Source organism: Epinephelus fuscoguttatus, linkage group LG24, assembly GCF_011397635.1.
Source record: "Epinephelus fuscoguttatus linkage group LG24, E.fuscoguttatus.final_Chr_v1".
Taxonomy (NCBI): domain Eukaryota; kingdom Metazoa; phylum Chordata; class Actinopteri; order Perciformes; family Serranidae; genus Epinephelus; species Epinephelus fuscoguttatus.
The window spans coordinates 16183746-16202566 of NC_064775.1; the positions used below are offsets into that span (position 1 = coordinate 16183746).

At 41.2% G+C, this 18821-nt stretch overlaps 2 protein-coding genes across 2 annotated transcripts; both read right to left on the reverse strand.

Moving 5' to 3' along the window:
• Positions 1–1071: 1071 nt before the first annotated feature.
• Positions 1072–3487, reverse strand: LOC125884878 (thymosin beta-12). Its single transcript, XM_049570136.1, has 3 exons — positions 3340–3487; positions 2143–2255; positions 1072–1986 (listed from the first exon to the last, which is right to left on the reverse strand). The coding sequence occupies exons 2-3, from the start codon at positions 2240–2242 to the stop codon at positions 1958–1960; spliced, it is 129 nt and encodes a 42-aa protein (XP_049426093.1). The 5' UTR covers positions 2243–2255; positions 3340–3487; the 3' UTR covers positions 1072–1957.
• Positions 3488–6997: 3510 nt separating this feature from the next.
• Positions 6998–18408, reverse strand: LOC125884740 (ribose-phosphate pyrophosphokinase 2). The gene is made up of 7 exons (XM_049569883.1): positions 18107–18408; positions 12585–12768; positions 10585–10683; positions 10132–10256; positions 9752–9925; positions 9308–9467; positions 6998–8222 (listed from the first exon to the last, which is right to left on the reverse strand). The coding sequence occupies exons 1-7, from the start codon at positions 18226–18228 to the stop codon at positions 8130–8132; spliced, it is 957 nt and encodes a 318-aa protein (XP_049425840.1). The 5' UTR covers positions 18229–18408; the 3' UTR covers positions 6998–8129.
• Positions 18409–18821: the final 413 nt, after the last annotated feature.

An 18821-nucleotide genomic window follows, 5' to 3' on the forward strand; every position in this document is an offset into this window, starting at 1 on the left:
CTCCACGTCTGCCCCTCCTCCTCCACACAGATTAATGCCTTATTAAGAGCAACTGACTTAGCGCCAATCCACTTACATGGACATATACGAGTTGCAGACTATTATGTGGCCTGAAATCGATGTTGCCATCAGCCTGGGAGGAAACTGCTTCGATAATGATGAGGAAACACAAGATTCAAGTAAACTGAGGTGCTTAAAAATGTCAATTCATGCCCCATGTGATCAAACTCCTAGCTGATAGCTTTAGCGTTCAAAACGCTACATCCATGCTGACCAAACCTGAAGTGGCATTTCCCTTAAAGCTCAGCCACATCTCAATTGAATTAAAGTACATACTTTATAAATGCAAGGCGTTTACAGGAAATGTTAGCGATGTCATGCTAATGTCATTAAGGCTTTGTAGGTGGTAGCTAATTTAGGACATAGGGCTGAGTAAATCTCCCTCAGAGGCTGTTCTCTGGGTCAGGGCATGCTGTCCCGTAAGCCACTGCTCACCAGTGCATGACACTACACAATAGATGCATGAGCAACTGTTACTGATACGCTTCTGTTCCTCTTTTCTTGATGCATTTTACTGCAAGTCCTTCAAAAAATAGGGTACAGCCAGGAAGTAATCCCTACATTTACAGGTCAGAGGTCCTCAGCAGGACAAGTCTACTTGCTGGACTGCAAGACTAGCTTCTCTGCAATAACCACTGGCTTTAAAGTGAGCTTTGTGTTGACAATTGTGATGACATCCTCTTCAAGAAAAGACCTTCGTGACAGGTGGTCCAACAAGTTGCTTTCATTTCCCTGCCTCTTTCTGCACAGACACACACAGCGATACAAAATTCATCTCCTGTGCTGGTAAATCCCTGCAGGGCTTGAGACATTTAAGCCTTTTAATAGTGCACAGCCTCATCCCTTGAGTAATGCTAAAGGATTGTTTGGCATCTGCAGAGTGTAAGATAGTGTGAAGAAGTGGGTTAGACTAAGACGGGCCGTCTAACTGTAAGCTACGATATTTGTAAATGTGAGTGTTGTGATCAAGTGTGTGAGGATTTGTGTGTCAGAAAAAGCACTCTGCAGCAATTCTTTAGTAACAAATTCTTTTTTATTACAACACTTCACGGTTTTCCATTTCTGGTAATGGTTTGTGGCAGAGTAACATGACTGCTGGAACTCCAAAAAATTTTCATCTGTCGAAAGCAAACTAATGGAATCAATTGCCGGTGTATTTTTTTTGTTTTCCTTTTCCTCATTTGACACAATTCAGAAACAGATTGCAACACAAAAACTATCCCAAATCACTCCGGCAAAAGGGTGGTCAAATTTAACCGTAAATAAGGTCCGTAAGTTTGAGCATCTCCCAGATCTAGATGGAATCCGTTACACTTTTTTTTTTAATCCTCGTGTACATACAAAAAGAAAAAAAAAACGTTGTGACAGACAACAGTATCAATTTTTGGGGCATTTACATTTTGGCCAGCGTACAAACAAAGTTGTGCATTTCCGAAAATTAGAAGACGAAGAAACAACAAAAAACAAAAAAAAAAGCTTGACGCCACAGCTGGGGCGCAAAAGCAGCCACACAGGAAGTTGGGTGTCGGTGGTGATGTGTGAGACGCTGATGAGCTTCCTGGGACGCAGGCCACGCCCCGTCCCTTAGGCCTCTCTTATCTGCCGCACGTCGATGTTAAGGTGAAGAAGAGACGTGCACCTTCTGCAGCTCCCCTCCTCCGCCTCAGACAAATCCTCCTCACATAGACGAGCATGAAGGTGGTCGAGGCGGGGTTTGTCGAGGGGACGTGGCCGACCGCCCTGGCGAAAGCATCACCCGTCCACGGGCTGTGCAGCTTGGTTATCGTTGTCGTTCCATAATTTCGGTTACAAAGTTATACAGCTAAAAGAAGTGACTGAAAACAAGGCAATGCGGGAGGAGGAGGGGGTGTACAGTGCATGACGGGAGGAAGGGGCTTCACGACGAGGCTTTCTCCTGTTCGATCACTGTGGGAAGGAAAGAGAGAGCAGATGTGAGGTTCCTGGATTAAAAACCGCACTGTGCCAGCCTCCATTTTCTTCACAGGTGTCGATGAACAGCACAGACACATGTCAAGAATCAATGATGTAATGCCCACCCCTCCCCAGGAATTTGAGCCTTACTTTCTTTTGTAGGCAGGGGATTCTTCTCCTGCGTCTCCGTCTTCTTTAGCTTGGTCTTGTCGAAGCTGGTCACCTCTGACACGTCAGGCTTGTCACTCATTTTTGCAGATAGTCTGAAAAATCAGAAAGAGACACTTGAACAGAGAGCATGTGCATGAATCATCTGAGAAACAGTCAGTCCAATAGATTAAATATCATCTAATGTATATTTAATAAGCAGTAGCAATGTTTGTTTTTTTTAAACAGGAGCATGTGGTCCACTATCACCATGACTTTTTACCAGCCGAAGGGCGTTGCCTAAATCTCAGTGGCCAAAAAATCAGTTAAACTACATGCGCAACCGCGGACTACTTTTCCCTCTAATGTGCGTCCGCCTCCTTTTGTTCGCCTGCGGCTGGCTCAGCCCCGGCGTGATTCGCCTGCCATCCATCCCGTTATCCAACACACACAGCCCGGGATGTTGCACACGGGGGACAGGCTGCTCCAGACAATGAAGCCAGTCCAAACTCGACATTTACATAACAACAGGAGTTCCCAAGCTGCGCTGACCGAGAAAAAATATGGAATAAGGGAGAAAGGTCGCATGCTTGTGTGCAAATATTCTATAAAAACCACATTAAAGATAAATAAAAAACGATGTAATCTAGAGGTATTGTGCCGATTTATGAGTGGGGCTTTCCACATGGAAGCTGTGCAACATCCGCAAATTCACTTGTCACGTACTTCTCCCCTTGGGGTGCGATTTGAAGGAACCACCGCCCAGATTGGCACTTGGCACATTCACGTTAGTCTAAAAATCCAACATCAACTCCACTTTTTTTCAACAATACACTCACAAATACTCTCCAGGCTGAGCCCACAGCCACATAAAGCGCGTTGGAGCATCATTTTACGGATAACGGAACCATGCAGCTCGAGCACAAACAAAGGAAATAGGCTGATACGCGTAATTGTGCGCGATTAAGACAAAGGCACGACACAAGTAACTCCCCTGCTGTCACATCACACTCAATTTTTATTTATTAATATTGAAAAAATAAGCTGCTTTGACTTTAACTTTAATTATCTTGTCTTATATGCCTGCGTTGGTGCAGCATCTCCTCCCCTCGCCTGGACCACAGTCCTCACATTCCCCTCCTCTATCTGCAGGACATAAAGCTCAAACAATAGAAATACATTTTGTTGTGTGACTCTTACCGAAGTGGTGTCCGTTGGCTGGATGATCTCTGGTCAGTGCGTTGCAGCAGTAGTGGCGCGTCTTTGCGCAAGCATTAGATATAGTCAGAAATATGCTAATGACATCTGACATCATCAGCTCCCATCCTCCGTATCCCCCTGCTGGTGAGGAACGCACCCTCCATCCTCGTGCTGAAACCAAACACTGAAACCCCTCTGAAAGGAGCCTCAAATCATCTCCCACTGAAGACAAATGTAAATACACGGGTTTATAGTGTTTCTTTGCGCTACAGTCGCCATATGGAGCCGAATGACACGCTCCTGGTTTCATGTTGTGGCTGTTTAATGTCAGCGTGGCACCCCCACACTTCAGTTTCACATCACAGCAGCAGTTTGACTTAAAATGTGCCATTACTTTAACTGCATCTGAAGTGAAAATGACTCTCGTGTTGAACTGAATGGCACATTATCTCTCCTCATTAGTTTGATCTGTCTGCAACTGCTCTGGCTGCACATTCATGTAGAAAGAGCGCCCCCCGGTGGCAGCTTTACATACTCACTTCAAGGCAAGTCAGTGTTTCTATTGTCATGTATTTACAGATAAAATACGATTATAAAATAAAAAGCATGTACTTTTACCTCCTAGAACTTCTGCCCTCAAGACTGCAAATGTGCATGGTGCATAAAGCCATAAATTAAAGGAATAGTTCACTTGCAAAATGACAATCTGTATGTTAATTACTCACCCTGTGTTAGGTTGAGTTCACAAACAAAACTTTGTTTTTCTCGTATGCCTCCACAATGAACGACAAAACCAAAAACTGAGAACTTTGTAGTGAATTGAAGTCATTGGGGTCCACATTCAACAAAAGCAAAACTATGTCAAAACTCCTGTTTCTCACAGAACTCATGCAGTATAATCCAAGTGTCATTTATCCAGTCGTATGCTCAGTACCTTCCAAACAGACAGCTCTTTCTGATGGGAAACTATCATAATCTATCATAAATCTATGGTCTCCAAAGCCAAATTCCATTGACAAAAATAGTAATTTTACCTAATTGAACACAGGAGCTGCTGGTCTATCACTGCTTCAGTCAAGGTGTTTGTGTTATTGTGTGACTTCTGTGAGGCCGAACAAACCCTTTTAAACACAGAAGTCAAACAATTACACCAACTGATGGAGGCAGTGGTAGACCAGCAGCTCCCGCGTTTACTGAGATAAAATTGCTGTTTTTGTCAATGGAGTCTGGCTTTGAGTGAGACTACGTTAACAGATGTTTTAATATAGTTTTGCTGTTGTTTAACATGGACCCCAGTGACTTTGATTCATCAAGCATTTCCTCTCTTTCTGGATTCTTACATCAGATGCTTTACTGAAGTAAATTCCCATACAATAATGGTTTACTAGTCTATAAGTAAGAATCCTGCGTTCAAACTGAAGTTCTACCTCTCTGAGCTCCGAACAGTTATTTAAATGAAACCCTATTTAAAAAGGTACAAATAAGGAACTTAGTAAGAGATGTTGAAATGATTCGCTTTAATGACTTGCAGTGTTGGAAATTAACTTTCAATAATCTAATTTTAAAAAATTACATGGGGTCCAATTGCTGAAAAATTTCCAGAGCTTTCAGTCACATCTTGTATTTTATTTAGTTTATCCTTAAACTCAAATGCATTACTATGTGATAAATAAGACTTTAAAAAATTAATTAAAGTTTATTGTATTTCTAATATAGGAAAATTACAATTTTACACATACATGTCAATTTGCTAGTCATAGTTAGCGCTAATGAATCTGTAACAAGTGTATAATGTCTGCGGTAGCTATAAAGCAACTTGAGCAAGTCTGAAAAAATAACCCTGGTGACATCATATCGATGACATCATTATAGTGAAGTCATCAGGGTTGTCTCAGCTTCAGCTACAAATTTTTACAGGTCTAATGTGACAGACTGCGGATGTGGATTTTAAACACGTTGGCCTTTACCAGTGAGGGATGTTGTTGAGTTGCATTATGGGAAGTGCAGGTTGCAGCATTTTGGAGATGCTAGAGACTAATGCTAATTGAAATTAGAAATTTTGATACGTTTCCAAGCAAATAGGCGCCTTAAAGTAAAATGAGTTACCTCATGCGTTGGAGGCTGCACTGCTGGGAGTTCAATTTTGTGTGCACTTGCTAAAAAACCACGGTCATCCATGTTTTTTTTATGATTGGCGTTGTGCACCTGGAACACTTGGAGTTGGAATATTGAAAATTTCAACTGGGATATTCCAACCTCAGACTGACTGGAACACAGCATAACAGAGAAGATACAGTTGAGGACAAAATTATTAGCCCCACTACAAAAATGTCATTGTTTTAAAAGTATTTCCCAAGTGCTTTTAAACACAGCAACACATTTTTAACACAGCTTTTTTAGACATCCTAGTTTTATTTTGGATGCTTACATTATTTTAGTTTGCACACAGAAATGAAAATATTCCACAAAAAACAAAAACTACCAGGGTCAAAATTATTAGCCCCCCAGATCCTAATAGTCAATTGTGTATCCTTTTTGCTGGATAACAGCCTGCAGTCGTTTGTTGTAGTTTTCAACAAGTCTCTGACACTTCTTTTGAGGAATCCCAGCCCATTCTTCTTTGGCAAATCTCTCAAGCTCCTCCAGATTTGATGGCTTTCTGGCATGGACGTTCTTCTTTAGGTCACCCCACATATTTTCAATGGGATTTAAGTCAGGGCTTTGTGCAGACCACTCAATTACATTCACTTTGGTCTTCTGGAGATAGTTCTTCACCAAGAGAGACGTATGTTTTGGATCGTTGTCATGTTGGAAGACGAAGCGACGACCTAGACCCAGTTTTATTGCTGACTGCTTAAGGTTTTCTTTCAAAATCTCCACATATCTTTCTGTGTTCATGATTCCTTCCACTTTGACAAGATTTCCAATTCCAGATGCACTGAAGCATCCCCACAGCATAATACTCCCACCACCATGTTTCACTGTGGGGACGGTGTTCTTTGGGTTATATGCCTCTCCCTTTTTTCTCCAAACATAAGCAGTGTCTCTATGGCCAAAGAGCTCTAGTTTAGTCTCATCAGACCATAGGACACGCTTCCAGTATGCATAATCTTTCTCCAGGTTGTCCTGAGCATACTTAAGTCTGGCTTGAAGGTGTCTCTTCTTCAAAAGTGGAGTTCTTCTTGGTCTGCAACCTCGCAGTCCATTCCTGTGCAGAGCTCTAGTGATTGTCTTCTTAGAGACTACGATTCCTGATGTGTCCAAGTCATTCACCAGTGTCTTGGCAGTTGTTCTGGGGTCTTGAGACACATCTCTCACTAGTTTTCTTTCCAGGGTCTTTGAAATCTTTCGCTTCCTACCTCTGCCAGGCTTGTTCTGTACTGTGTGGCTGTCTTTGAATTTCTGGATTATAATTCTCACTCCAGTTCTTGACACTTGGAAATGCTTGGATAGCTTTGTATATCCTTCTCCTGCTTTGTGTGCATCAATAATTCTTTTTCTCAAGTCCAAACTGATTTCTATCTATCTATCTATCTATCTATCTATCTATCTATCTATGTGTATAGTATAGTATAGTATAGTAGTTCCCTAACATTGGAAAGCATACTAATTGCTGTAACGTCCCTTTAAATCTACTGCTGAAAAGGAAAGTCGAGCATCTGTTAGCCATTGTCAAAGCTTTATTTTCAAAGATACAGCTTGAAGTGTTACATATAAAAAAAATTTAAGTCACGTTTTTCCACCATCTTTTTTTAATCCATCTTCAGGCAACAAGTTAAATGTGCCTCACTCGAAACATGATAACAATTAAACCACTTTCATTATTGTTGAAATCTTAAACACTATAACAAGCTTTGGGCTCAATTTATTTTTTTAATGACCTTTTGAAACATGGGTGAAGCACCCAAGGACACCTCGTATTAAACACTCTGACTCAACGACAGACCCGTCAGAGAGCTGGAAAAGTTAATTTCATAGTTTTTTTTTTTTTATTATTTTTTTTTTTTAGCACGATTACTGAAGGAGAAGGTTGTCATACAGATGAGCCACCACTGGGTGACAGCAGCTTACTGTGGGAGGAATGACGCTGCAGAGGTAAAATGCATCAGCACATTCACTAAGAAAAAAAAGTGAGTAAAATAAGCGTGTTCTTTAATTTTACTCCTGTCTGTGTCAACACATTTCCACTCGTGGTGCAGCCTTAAACTCTGCTCCAATAACAGCACTTAGCATTAACTATTACAATCCAGATAGCATTAGCTCATTACGGTTAGCCTCTATTATTTTAAGACTTTCAGCAGCTGTTAGCACAACACTTAAGGGGGGGAAGGTGCATATTTTTCACTATTTTTATGACTTTGTGAAGCAGAAAGGGCCAAAATATTTCTAATCACTTAACACTGTGGAATGAAGTAAGTTCAATATGAGGTACAAATAATACAGAGTCACATAATGGAGCCTTTGGTTGATGTGAAGGCCAGGCCTCGGGTGATCGAGGCTGGCAAGACCAAAACTAAAACATGAGGAAAAAAAAAAAAAAAGAATAAACAGGAAAAAAAAGATAGTCATAAATACAAACTTGGTCTTCAGGGAAGGAAGTGATATTTCCCTCTGTCTCCTGGGTGAAAATGTCAAAGACAATGTGTGAGCGTGACCTTTAAACAGTCACATGGGGTTGGCCAAAAACCATCGGGCCTTTTATTCAAGCCTTTCTGGAGGATGTGTGGCAGGAAGTGCCAGCCGAGTGGCCCGACAGGAAAGAGAGAAAAAGGGCCGCCGTCTCTCGTTCATTACAAGGGTACATGGCTGAAGAGGTAGGACACTGACTCGCCGTTGTGGGTTCTCCTGATCGCCTCCGCCAGGATCATGGAGATGTCGATGACCTGGAGGAAACGAGACAAAAGCGTGAGGGAAATTAAACCTCATTTTTATTCATTTAAATTGTCTCTTCTGCACATATGACAACTGTAGCATGTCTGAAAAAGAAAACCCTTCACAAAGCCAACAATAAACAAAAAAGGGGACTTAATAGTTCATAGTTTAACCACTTGATGTCACTATTGTCCCCATTATTCATCAGTATGCAGTTGCTACTTATTTATAAAGTACAATTCGGCCTATGATATCAATGGACAAAAGACAAACAAAGCGATGTCATTTACAGTGCTGTATGATTCCACATGTTTATATTTGATGAGGTTTCATCAGTTTAAATGGTGAATGGACCTGTACTCAACATACACATTCATTCACTGGTGGCTGAGACTACTGTACAACATGCTACTCAGTTACAGTTAATACAGTTACAATTAATAGTGCCATTTTGAAATAGCAAAAGCCACAAGTCAATGCCACACAATATAACCAACCTAAGAGTCTGAAACACCTGGCCCTGTTGGCGTCACCTGCACACACTCCACCCTACGCGCCATGTGACATATGTAAACAAGAGCATATGAAGACAACTTGTAAAATGCTGTGCGAAAGCTTTGATGCTCACAATACTACGGTGTGGCAATGGGTGAGTCTGGGTTTACATACGTACTGCATTGCGTAAGCTTACATCATGTGTGTATAGTGAGTGTGTGTTCAAGCATGACGAAGGATGAGCTGACGATAGAACCAGAGAAGAAAACAGCGTTTAAGTTGACTTGTTTTATTAAATGTACAGTGAGGGTTTGTCCAGGAATTAATGCTGCAACTGAAAACAGTATGTTACAAATGTGAGGTCAAGCATTACCCTGCATCAGGTGCCAGTGTTTGCAGAGGCAGAGCCCAGTTTCAGCTGAGCACACAGTGATAGTATTTGAGGTAAAAACTGTCTAACGGTAAAGTAATAAACTGACTGGAAGTGACCAAGAAGCTAGTTACTGTTTTCATGCTAGCACGCCATTTGCTCAAGTGCTGGTAAGGCCTTGAAAACAAACACATGGCATGTATCCGAGGCCAGAGTGTGTGTGATGTGTACCTGTATTTTTGGGCACGCCTTCATCTTCTCTTCCTGTGGGATGGTGTTGGTCACCACCACGGCCTCGAATGGGGCGCTGTTGATGCGGGAGATGGCTGGACCGGAGAAGATGCCATGTGTGAGGATGGCGTAGACCTTTATTGCGCCAGCATCAATCAGCCTACAGGAGAAAGGAAAATAATTTTAAATGTAATGCTTTATAATGCATGTGTTTCTCAACCAATGTCTTTTTTTGTCTTTCAAAGCTTTCATGACGCAGAGAATTCTTTAATAGATCAAAGGTGCAATGTCTCAATTGATAAAAGCAGCTTATCAGGCTCATGTCAACACGCTGCAGTTACCACATCCTTGTGCAAAAGGTAACAGAGTTTGATCCCAGTTTGGATTCAGATTAAAGCTCTGCCCACTTTACAGACAAAACAAATGCATTTGAATGATACTGACTTGTCGGCAGCGTGGCAGATGGTGCCACAGGTGTCGGCCATGTCGTCCACCAGAATGGCCACACGGTCCTTAACATCGCCCACCAGCACCATGCGGTCCACCTCGTTGGCCTTCTTTCTTTCTTTGTGGATGAGGGCAAACTCCACGTTCAGTCGGTCAGCGATGGATGTCACACTGGACAGAGGAGTAAGGAAAAAAAGAGCAATTAGACCAGGAATGAACCTGTAACTGCTACTCAAACAAGATGACTTGTTGACTCTTGACCTTGTAGAGGCAGTGAACTGGAGCTCACCTTCACAATGGTGACACCAAGCATTCATCTAAAGAAACTTATGCACATGCAGGTGTCTCTTTGTCCCTGAAATCTCACTGTATCTTACCGTTTTGCTCCGCCAGCGTCTGGAGACACGATGATACAGTTTTTCCACTCGGGAATGTTTTCTCTGATCCACTGCAGGACAGCCGGCTCTGCGTAAAGGTTGTCTACAGCAATGTCGAAAAAGCCCTTATAGAAAGACACAACAGTTATCAACAAAGATATAACAGCTAATAGACATATTTCTCAACAAGTCAGTCCAGGAATATTCATGTCTGTGGCACCTTAGCACTCATTCATACCCACTATTCTGTCTTCACTGCCTCAACTAAAGCCTCACTAAGCTAAGCTAGCACTTCTGATGGATAGCTACACACTTAAGTTCTTTAATGTCTCTGATGAAATAAAAACTTACAGTAGATTGTTACAGAAACTTTCAATAAACTAACACCTTTAATGTCTTCTTTTCACATTTAGACCCAGACAGAGAGCTACAATCACTCTGCTGTACACTCACCTGGATCTGTGAGGCGTGGAGGTCCATGGTGATGATGTGGTCGGCGCCGGCCACAGACAACATGTTTGCCACCAGCTTGGCTGATATGGGTGCTCGACTCTGGGACAAGCATCAAGACACAGTCGCTTGAGGTAAGTAAGTAAGAAAAAAATATTGGAACTTTAAAAACACTGCAAGGTTTTCTTTTTTAATGCAAATCCAGAGTCAGAATTATTTTGTGTGAACTTCCAAAATTGATTTACTCCTCATCATTTAAGGCCACATGGGAGAGCCTCTGTTTGCTAGGAAAAGTAGGAAACTTCCTGAAGGACAGTTTGTCAGGACTTAACCTGTGACCTTTCCCTTACGGTTTGTTACTCTGCTGCCACAGGCTTGTTCACTCAAAAGCTAACACCACATAGACGCACACCTGAAGCCTCAGGGTTTGTTGACACACCTGGAGACGATGGCTGAGCTTTGCTTGCGTGAGTGTGTCAGACAAAATGCAGTTTGGGGATTCAGGCCAACGAGCTGTTAATGCAAAAGGTTGAACTGAACTGAGTCTAAACTAGGGACGTCAGTCTCAGTTAATTTTTCTTTTGATAGCCTGGCACATCTTAACCCAGAGCTAACTGGGTGAATTTTTGGAAAAAATACAAAATGATGTGATACACAAGAGGCGCTTTCCATTTAGTCCACTGCTCTGATGACTGTGAGCTTTAGTGCTGCATTTTGAAGCTTTCTTCTTGTAGACAGACAAAGCTTTGCTGACAGACAGCGGATAGACAGACAGTTAGCTGCAACTGGCTAACATGATGCCCACTGCCCACCCTCCAGTCTCCACTGGTTCGCACTGCGCGCTGGCCTGGCAGGAGCAGGTCAACGGCTCCACTCAGTCTGTAATAACCGCTGGTAAGCCCGTCGCTGTAGAAACAGTGGCCACCCAGGTTGCCCTGGAAAGTAAAAAGCTTAATTTTGAGCTGCAAACTCCCTCTAGCATTAACTATGTTAGCACCACTAGCTGTGGTGATGTTGCTAACAATGCTAACAGTGATAGTTAACAATTCAAAAGGGGGCTTGCAGCTCAAAATCAAGCCAAGCAGCCCATGTTTAATATCAAGTTTATTGATATAATATAAAAGAAGAGGGTAGGATATGATAAGTACTCACTTCTTCCTACTCCCTCACAGAGATTAAACACTTTTGTTGTTTAATAAATGTCTTTGCTGTGTATTCTTGTTAAGTTTAAGTGGGCTTGTATACAGAATAATCAGTCCTGCAGGCACCTGCAAGCAGCACATTTTACAGAGGGAAACCTTTATGCCTCAAGTCAACATGTGGATGAGGTTAACCAAACTTTCAGCAGAGCTCTGACCCTCACATATTACACCCTCATGTGAGTAAAATGAAATCAAACACACTGGATAAGTTATGTGCAGGCAGAGTGAAAGAAAAGAGGAGGAACAGGAGGATAACTCATTTTCAAACTCTCTCTCCGGGTGCTGACTCGTTGGAGCTCTCCCGTTGCTTCACATGGACCTGATTTGTGGTTGTAAGTTACATAAACAACTGAGGCAACACAAGATAATGATTTACAAGATAAGCAGGGTTGTGTGAACCAGTTTCTCGGCCCGCTGGAATGTCTGATGTGTCAATTTCAGATTTCCCGAGAGCAGCGAACTGCTCCAGTTGCAAAGCGGAGCGCTGCGGTAACAATGTGTACACTGTGTACATTTGACTTTTCCCATTAATACATCGCTGTAAAGTTATGCAACATGCCGACCTGCAGCTAGAAGGGAAACTGACTTTCAACATTCATGTTAAAGGTGAAGCCACAACAACATGCTTGGTCTCATTTATACATTCTTAGATGTATTGAGCATTAACACAGAGTATTTTAACATGTATTAAATGCTCTATTACCAGTTGTAATGTGGCAGATTTTAAGACTTTTAAATGTTTAGTGAAGTTCAATATTTTCCAACAACAGTGATGAAGTGTGTATGTGTAGGTGTGTGTACCTTGTCCTTCTTGTCCTGCCGGGCGTAGGGGAAGCAAGGGATGACGGCGGTGACACGGGATGAGGAGGCGATCTTACATGCGTTAATCATGATGAGCAGCTCCATCAGGTTGTCGTTGATTTCGCCGCAACCGCTCTGCACGATGTACACGTCTTCGCCGCGCACGCTCTCCCCGATTTCCACACTGTTGGAACGACAAAGAGGGAAATGTGTCAGCGGAGATCAAAGCCTGATGCGACCATGGTAACATCATGTTAAACCTGTTCTTACTGAAATCTTTAATAAAAACAAGTTATGCCAAATTGTTGATCACCACTGAATCACCTCCAACAGCGGCATAAATGTTTAGCAACATTCTTTTCCAGATTAAAAGGTCATATAGTTTATTATTACACAATCACATCTCTGAGCAGTGAGTTTTTGTTGCTTCTATAAAGTTATGTATGACAGAGCTAACGTGAATGTTCAGAAACAAGTTTGGGCTGAGTCCCTCTGCTTATGTGTGGATGTCTGCAAAAAAAAAACAAAAAAAACACACACACACACACACACACACACACACACACACACACACACACACACACACACAGCTGTCAACCTGCCACAGACACTGCAGCTGAGGCAGACAGCATGTGTGTGAAACATTCCTGTGTGGGGGGATGACCAGGTCCTCCACGGCTTCAGTCATGTGATCACTGGACACGTACAGTTGTAGAGGGTGAGAGTGTGTGTAGTCACAAGGCCAATGGTTTTTTTAAGAGGGGCCAACATGTACAAATCTGTAAAGGTCGTTAAACGCTGTGAATAAAGGACCCACTCGTATTGTTTGAACTTGTATTATGCTTGGGAGGTATTGCATGGAGAGCAAAGGCCGTAGTGGCACCTGAAGGCAACAGTGTGGCAAATTCGGAGATCATTTTGACTCAACTGTGGCTACAATTAAAGATTATCTTCCTTATACATTCACTTTATCATTAGTTTTGTCTTAAAATGGCAGGAAAAAAGTCTGAAAATGTCTCATTTTGTCCAACAAATAGTCCAAAAATCCAAGTTGAGTTTACTTATTATTCAGCCCGAAGCCAAAAGGCAGCAAATCCTCACACGTTAAAAGCTGGTGCAAGCAAATGTTTGACTTTTTGGCTTGAACAGTAACTCATACAAGTACAAAATGTGTTAAAATAGTTGCCAATTTCAGCCAATCAGAGCTATCTTGAATTTTGAATTATGTCTACAGGTATCAGACACTAAAGGTCCAGTGTGTACGATGTAGGGGGGATTTAATGGCAGAAATAGAATCTTATATGATAACTATGTTTATGGACATTGCCATGTTGCGCTGCCATGTTTCTACAGTAGTCCAAAATGGACAAACCAAATACTGGCTCTAGATAGGGCCATTCGTGTTTTCACGAGTCAGTAGGGCTGGTTTGTAACACCTGTCAGACTTTTCACACATACTTCTATTACAAAATAGTTTCATGTTTCAATTTATAATAAAGCCTTTGTTCAACCAAAATATGTTTTCATTCCTCTGACAGGCATTGTGACTGATAACAATGACAGTAACTGTAATACCGATATATCGTCTGAGATGGTTATCGTACCATGAAAATCTCATGCTGTTGCAATACTAGATCCTGTGCAGAGGTAGGTTTGATGTAGGAATGTGGTTAATCTACATTTTGCCAGCAGGTAAGTGCAAGTAAAAAGTGCTTAAACAGTATGAGGTTCAGCGGAAGGTTTAAAGATTTATATGTGACTTTCACGCTGAAGAGCCTGCCTCATTTTGACAAAAAAATTCAACGTTGGTCAAAATAAATTAGATTGAAAGGTTTCTGGCAATTTAGACCTCACAAATTCAAATTTATAACTGTTCAATGGGGGCGTCAGTGGCTTAGTGGTAGAGCAGGCACCCCATGTACAAGGCTGTTGCCGCAGCGGCCCGGGTTTGAGTCCAGCCTGTGGCCCTTTGCTGCATGTCATCCCCTCTCTCTCTCCCCCTTTCACACTTAACTGTCCTGTCCATGAAAGGCAAAAAATACCCAAAAAAATATCTTAAAAAAAAAAAAAAAAAAAACTGTTCAATGATGTGTATGGCCTAATATTCAGAAAATTTAAGACATTAAGACCTTTTAAGGACCTGCAGACGCCCTGAATAACAAACAGTACAATACTGTCTCTTTCTCTGTGCACATTTTGGTCAGTACCAAGAAAGCTAATACTCTATTGTAGAGCTGGAAAGACAAAACCGGAAAATATACATTTTCAAACTGTATGTCGAGGCATTTGGGATGGACAGACACCACCATGAGCAAAACATTTCCTGCCACAGGTGGTCAAATTAAACAGCAGTCAAGGTGCCACAACACAGGACACAAAAAGTCACTTTGTCAATAATAGAAAGTCGGAAAAGAAGGACAATATCTGGGACGTACTATTAATGTAGGTTTCCTGTATGTTCTGTGTTTATCATTTTATGTAGAAGTGTTTTCAGCTGACATATACACCTGGATCTCTGCTCTACACGAGAGCAAACAAAGCAGTGTCAATAAAGTCTTTATTTGGACGTTTCACCCACAAAACATCTTCTCCAGGGTTGCACTCCCTCTGCATTTGGTCCTTGACCTCTGCGAGTCACCTGGTAAAACCTGTGTCGGCGCCGTGAGAAGAGTCGTTATTAGTGTATCGCTGTCACCTCCCTGTTAGTCTGCGAGGGCAGGAAAATAATCTTTGTTTTGCACATTGCGTCGCCAGAACAGCTGTGTTCCCTAGACAGAAACCCGAGCACGGATAATCTGAGTTTTCCCTGGATTTCAGAGTCGTGGTTGAAAACATCAGCAGCAGAGAGGGTCGTACGGGAGATAAAGGGGCCAAGACATTTTTACATGCCCTTTTAAACCATTGCTGGAAAGCACTCTTTAGTTTCATGCACAGGAAAGATTAAAACAACATCAAGCTTTTATCCAGAGTGTATTACAATATGGGGAGCGCAGAGTGGAAATCCAACTCTGACAATGTTAAAGCCCTACTCACTGAGGTTCGTGTTACTGAATTAAAGAGTATAAAATGCACTTAGATGAGACGTTAGAAAGCCACAAATACATTCAGATATATGCTGAGTTTAAAGCTGTATCTGACGCAGCAAGTTCAGGTCAACATAGTCAAATCAGGCAGCATAATGCCAAAAGTTCATCCTCAAAAAGGGCTCAAACAAGCTGCCATGAGTACTCAATTGACAGAAAAATAACTGGCAACTAATATGATCATTGAATAATTGTTTTCATATATTTTTAAAGCAAAAAAAGCAAACACATGCTGGTTTCATGCTTCTTAAATGTGAGAATTTGATGCTTTTCTGTGTCATATATGACAAATCCGAATAGCATTTGAAGACATCACTTTTAGCTCTGGGAAATTACCACACGTTTCACTATTTCTGACATTTTATTGACAAAAAGATTCATCAATTACTCAGAAACATACTGGGCAGATTAATGGAAAATTAAAATAATCATTACCCACAAGCCTACAAGCTATGTGACCTTAACTGACTCTGATCAAAGCCACGCAGCAGAAGAGGCAGTGAAAGTAATAAAGTCATTTACAATGCTAATATTAAACAAGGCAGTCAGTGATTCAAAGAGCGGTTATCTTGGCTGCTTTGGAGATGATCACAAATGAAGTGCATGTGACTGAGGCTTGGCAAATTTTTCACTAGTTTTCATTGTGTTTTTAACTTCTGTTTTCAATTCAGTTTAGTTTCAGTTTCCAGAGTGGGTGTGCTCATTTTATTTATTTTTTTAAAAAAGGTTTTGTCTTAGTTAAGTTTTTATAAGATCCAGTATTTGTTTTAATATAATTTGAGGACTATTTGTCAGGGGCAAGATTTAAGACAACCATCAGAAACACTTAACTTTGTGAAGGCAACTGCCTCACAGGCATGTAAACAACCCAGTCTAAATAAATATAGACACCGACGCCTCCTCAGGCTTGTTGTGTTAACAAATTTGTACAAACTGACATAACCTGTTATTACAGCTTAAGTCATATTATGTACTATTATACTGCTTAGACAGCCACGAGCCACACTTACCTTGATATGATTTTTCTAAATCAAAAAGACAGTTCAGAGGGTAATAAGCTTTGCTAAAAGATGCATCAACCTATATCAAGTTTTAATGTGAACATATAGCAGACTTGTGTATTCATGTACAGATATGTTCACATTACTCATGACTTGCCAAGTGTTTTCCAGAACTTTAAATTTTCCTTGAGCATTCACTCATTGATGTTGGACATCCCTTCATCAATATTAATTCTTATTAATAATTAATTCTATTTGGAACAACCTATTGCTATCACCACGATCAACATTATTAAAAAACATCTGGAAATGACTCTAATTCCATCACATTTAATGCATTTTAGCTTATAATACAAACTTTTTTTCTGTTTTGTCTTTGATATACACTTGTATGTGCAAGGAAATACACTTAAGACCAAAACTAAAGACATTTTCTGTATATTTTTATCTCATTATGGTAAGTTTTTTAAGTTCATGATGCTGTTTCAATTAGTTTTAGTTTTTCTAAACTCATTTTTGCCCCCCACAACTAGTTTTAGTTAAGTTTTAGTTAACGGAATATTCTTATTTAACTGCCAGTAATCTGCATAGTTTGGACACAATACTTAGCACTCTCTCCCCCAGCTTTCTATACTTCTTCTTGGCAGAATCTGGCCAAGTTGTGCCTAAACCACAGTGTTTAATCAGTAACATCAGGTTTAAGGGCAGCAGCTAGCTGACAGTGTCCACCTCGCTAGCAGAAGAACAAATGTAGGTGTAACGACAAACTTCGTATTACCGTGCAACCTGTTCCCCCTTCAAAGCTAGCAACTTGCTAGCTCAGCGTTAACATTTTAAAACAGAGCTAACTCTTCTCGTGTTAAAGGGTTTTTCCACACAGTTTAGACTAAAAATTGGGTTTGAGGGGACACGTTTCAACACAAGTAAAAAATACGGCCTTTCACTTTTTTGGTGCGTCCTCCATAAATCACCCCGTCACACAGGAAACATACGTAACGTTAGCGTAGTTAGCATGATACGATGATACGCAACGAGCAAAATACAACGTTACGTGAATTCGCAACCGCTGTGGTTCTGCCAGTCGGGTCCATTTTCACAGCAACACATGGAAGACACAGTTGTAAAAAAAAACTCAACGAAAATAATTCACTACCACCAGCGCTAGCAACGCTGTCCGATAAAGGACGCACTGGTGTTAGCATGCTATCAGCTACTAGCCTGGTGTGTTTACATGTGGCTAGCTAGTCACGTGGAGACTTCACAGCTCTACCCGCTAAATAGTAAACTATTGTTAGCTTCGAGCTAACCTCCCCACATGTGATACCGAGGCTAGAGCAACATGGACAGCTCTCCGCCACAGCAACAAAACATGCCTTTCATGTTAATGTCACAGCCAAGAGAACACTAAGCGTCGAGTACCAGTAAAGAAACTGCTCACCATGTCTCCTGGTTGCTGAATTTCTTGGTTATCACTTTCCCCAGATCCAGTCCCAGCCGATCAGCCACTTTCTGGGACAGGTCGTGGTGCGAGCTCCCGCTAAAAAGCACGATGTTAGGCATGTCCGAAAAAACGCTGCAGTTTGCTTAAGAAAAGAAAAGAAAGGAGGGTAAAAAAGACGACAGGTCGCCCACTTAAGGGTTGTGAAAATGGGAGAAATTAGCGTGCTACTGTTGCAGCTCAGGCATTGCACTGGTGCAGCGGTGGAGACAGTGGGCAGAGAGGAAATATCAGGTCAGTATTTGCATGGTAAAAGGGAAGTGCCTTCCTCTTATTGGACAGAGGAGGACTCCACTGACACATGTACACTTATTACACTGCGCTATTGTTTACTTTACATAGAAAGCGCTATTTACAAAAGTAACAAACACTTTTTACTGTTTACAACAAAGTGAAAAAATGTGCTTGTCTTCTTATTATTTTAATTTACTATTTGTAAATCATTTTGTATCCAGGATGCAGGCGTGTTAAAACCCCCAAACTAATTATTTATTGAACATTTTTATGAATTACTCATTGTGCAGCTATTATTCATCACAATAGAAACACGCATATGTTGGCTTTCATTTTTAATATGCTCTATTCAATAATTTATTCATTAATGACAGTATTTTTTTTATATTATTGTCATTATTGTTTTTTTGTGATAGAATAA

What these genes read in the sequence shown, in the direction of transcription:
- LOC125884878 (XM_049570136.1), bottom strand. Translation starts at nt 2,242, where the DNA reads ATGAGTGACAAGCCTGACGTGTCAGAGGTGACCAGCTTCGACAAGACC. An exon ending in TCCCCTGCCTACAAAAGAAA is followed by an intron (nt 1,987 to 2,142) that starts GTAAGGCTCAAA and finishes TCCTTCCCACAG; the next exon opens with TGATCGAACAGGAGAAAGCC.
- LOC125884740 (XM_049569883.1), bottom strand. Translation starts at nt 18,228, where the DNA reads ATGCCTAACATCGTGCTTTTTAGCGGGAGCTCGCACCACGACCTGTCC. An exon ending in GACGCTGGCGGAGCAAAACG is followed by an intron (nt 9,926 to 10,131) that starts GTAAGATACAGT and finishes TCCTCTGTCCAG; the next exon opens with TGTGACATCCATCGCTGACC. An exon ending in AGGCGTGCCCAAAAATACAG is followed by an intron (nt 8,223 to 9,307) that starts GTACACATCACA and finishes CGTTTCCTCCAG; the next exon opens with GTCATCGACATCTCCATGAT.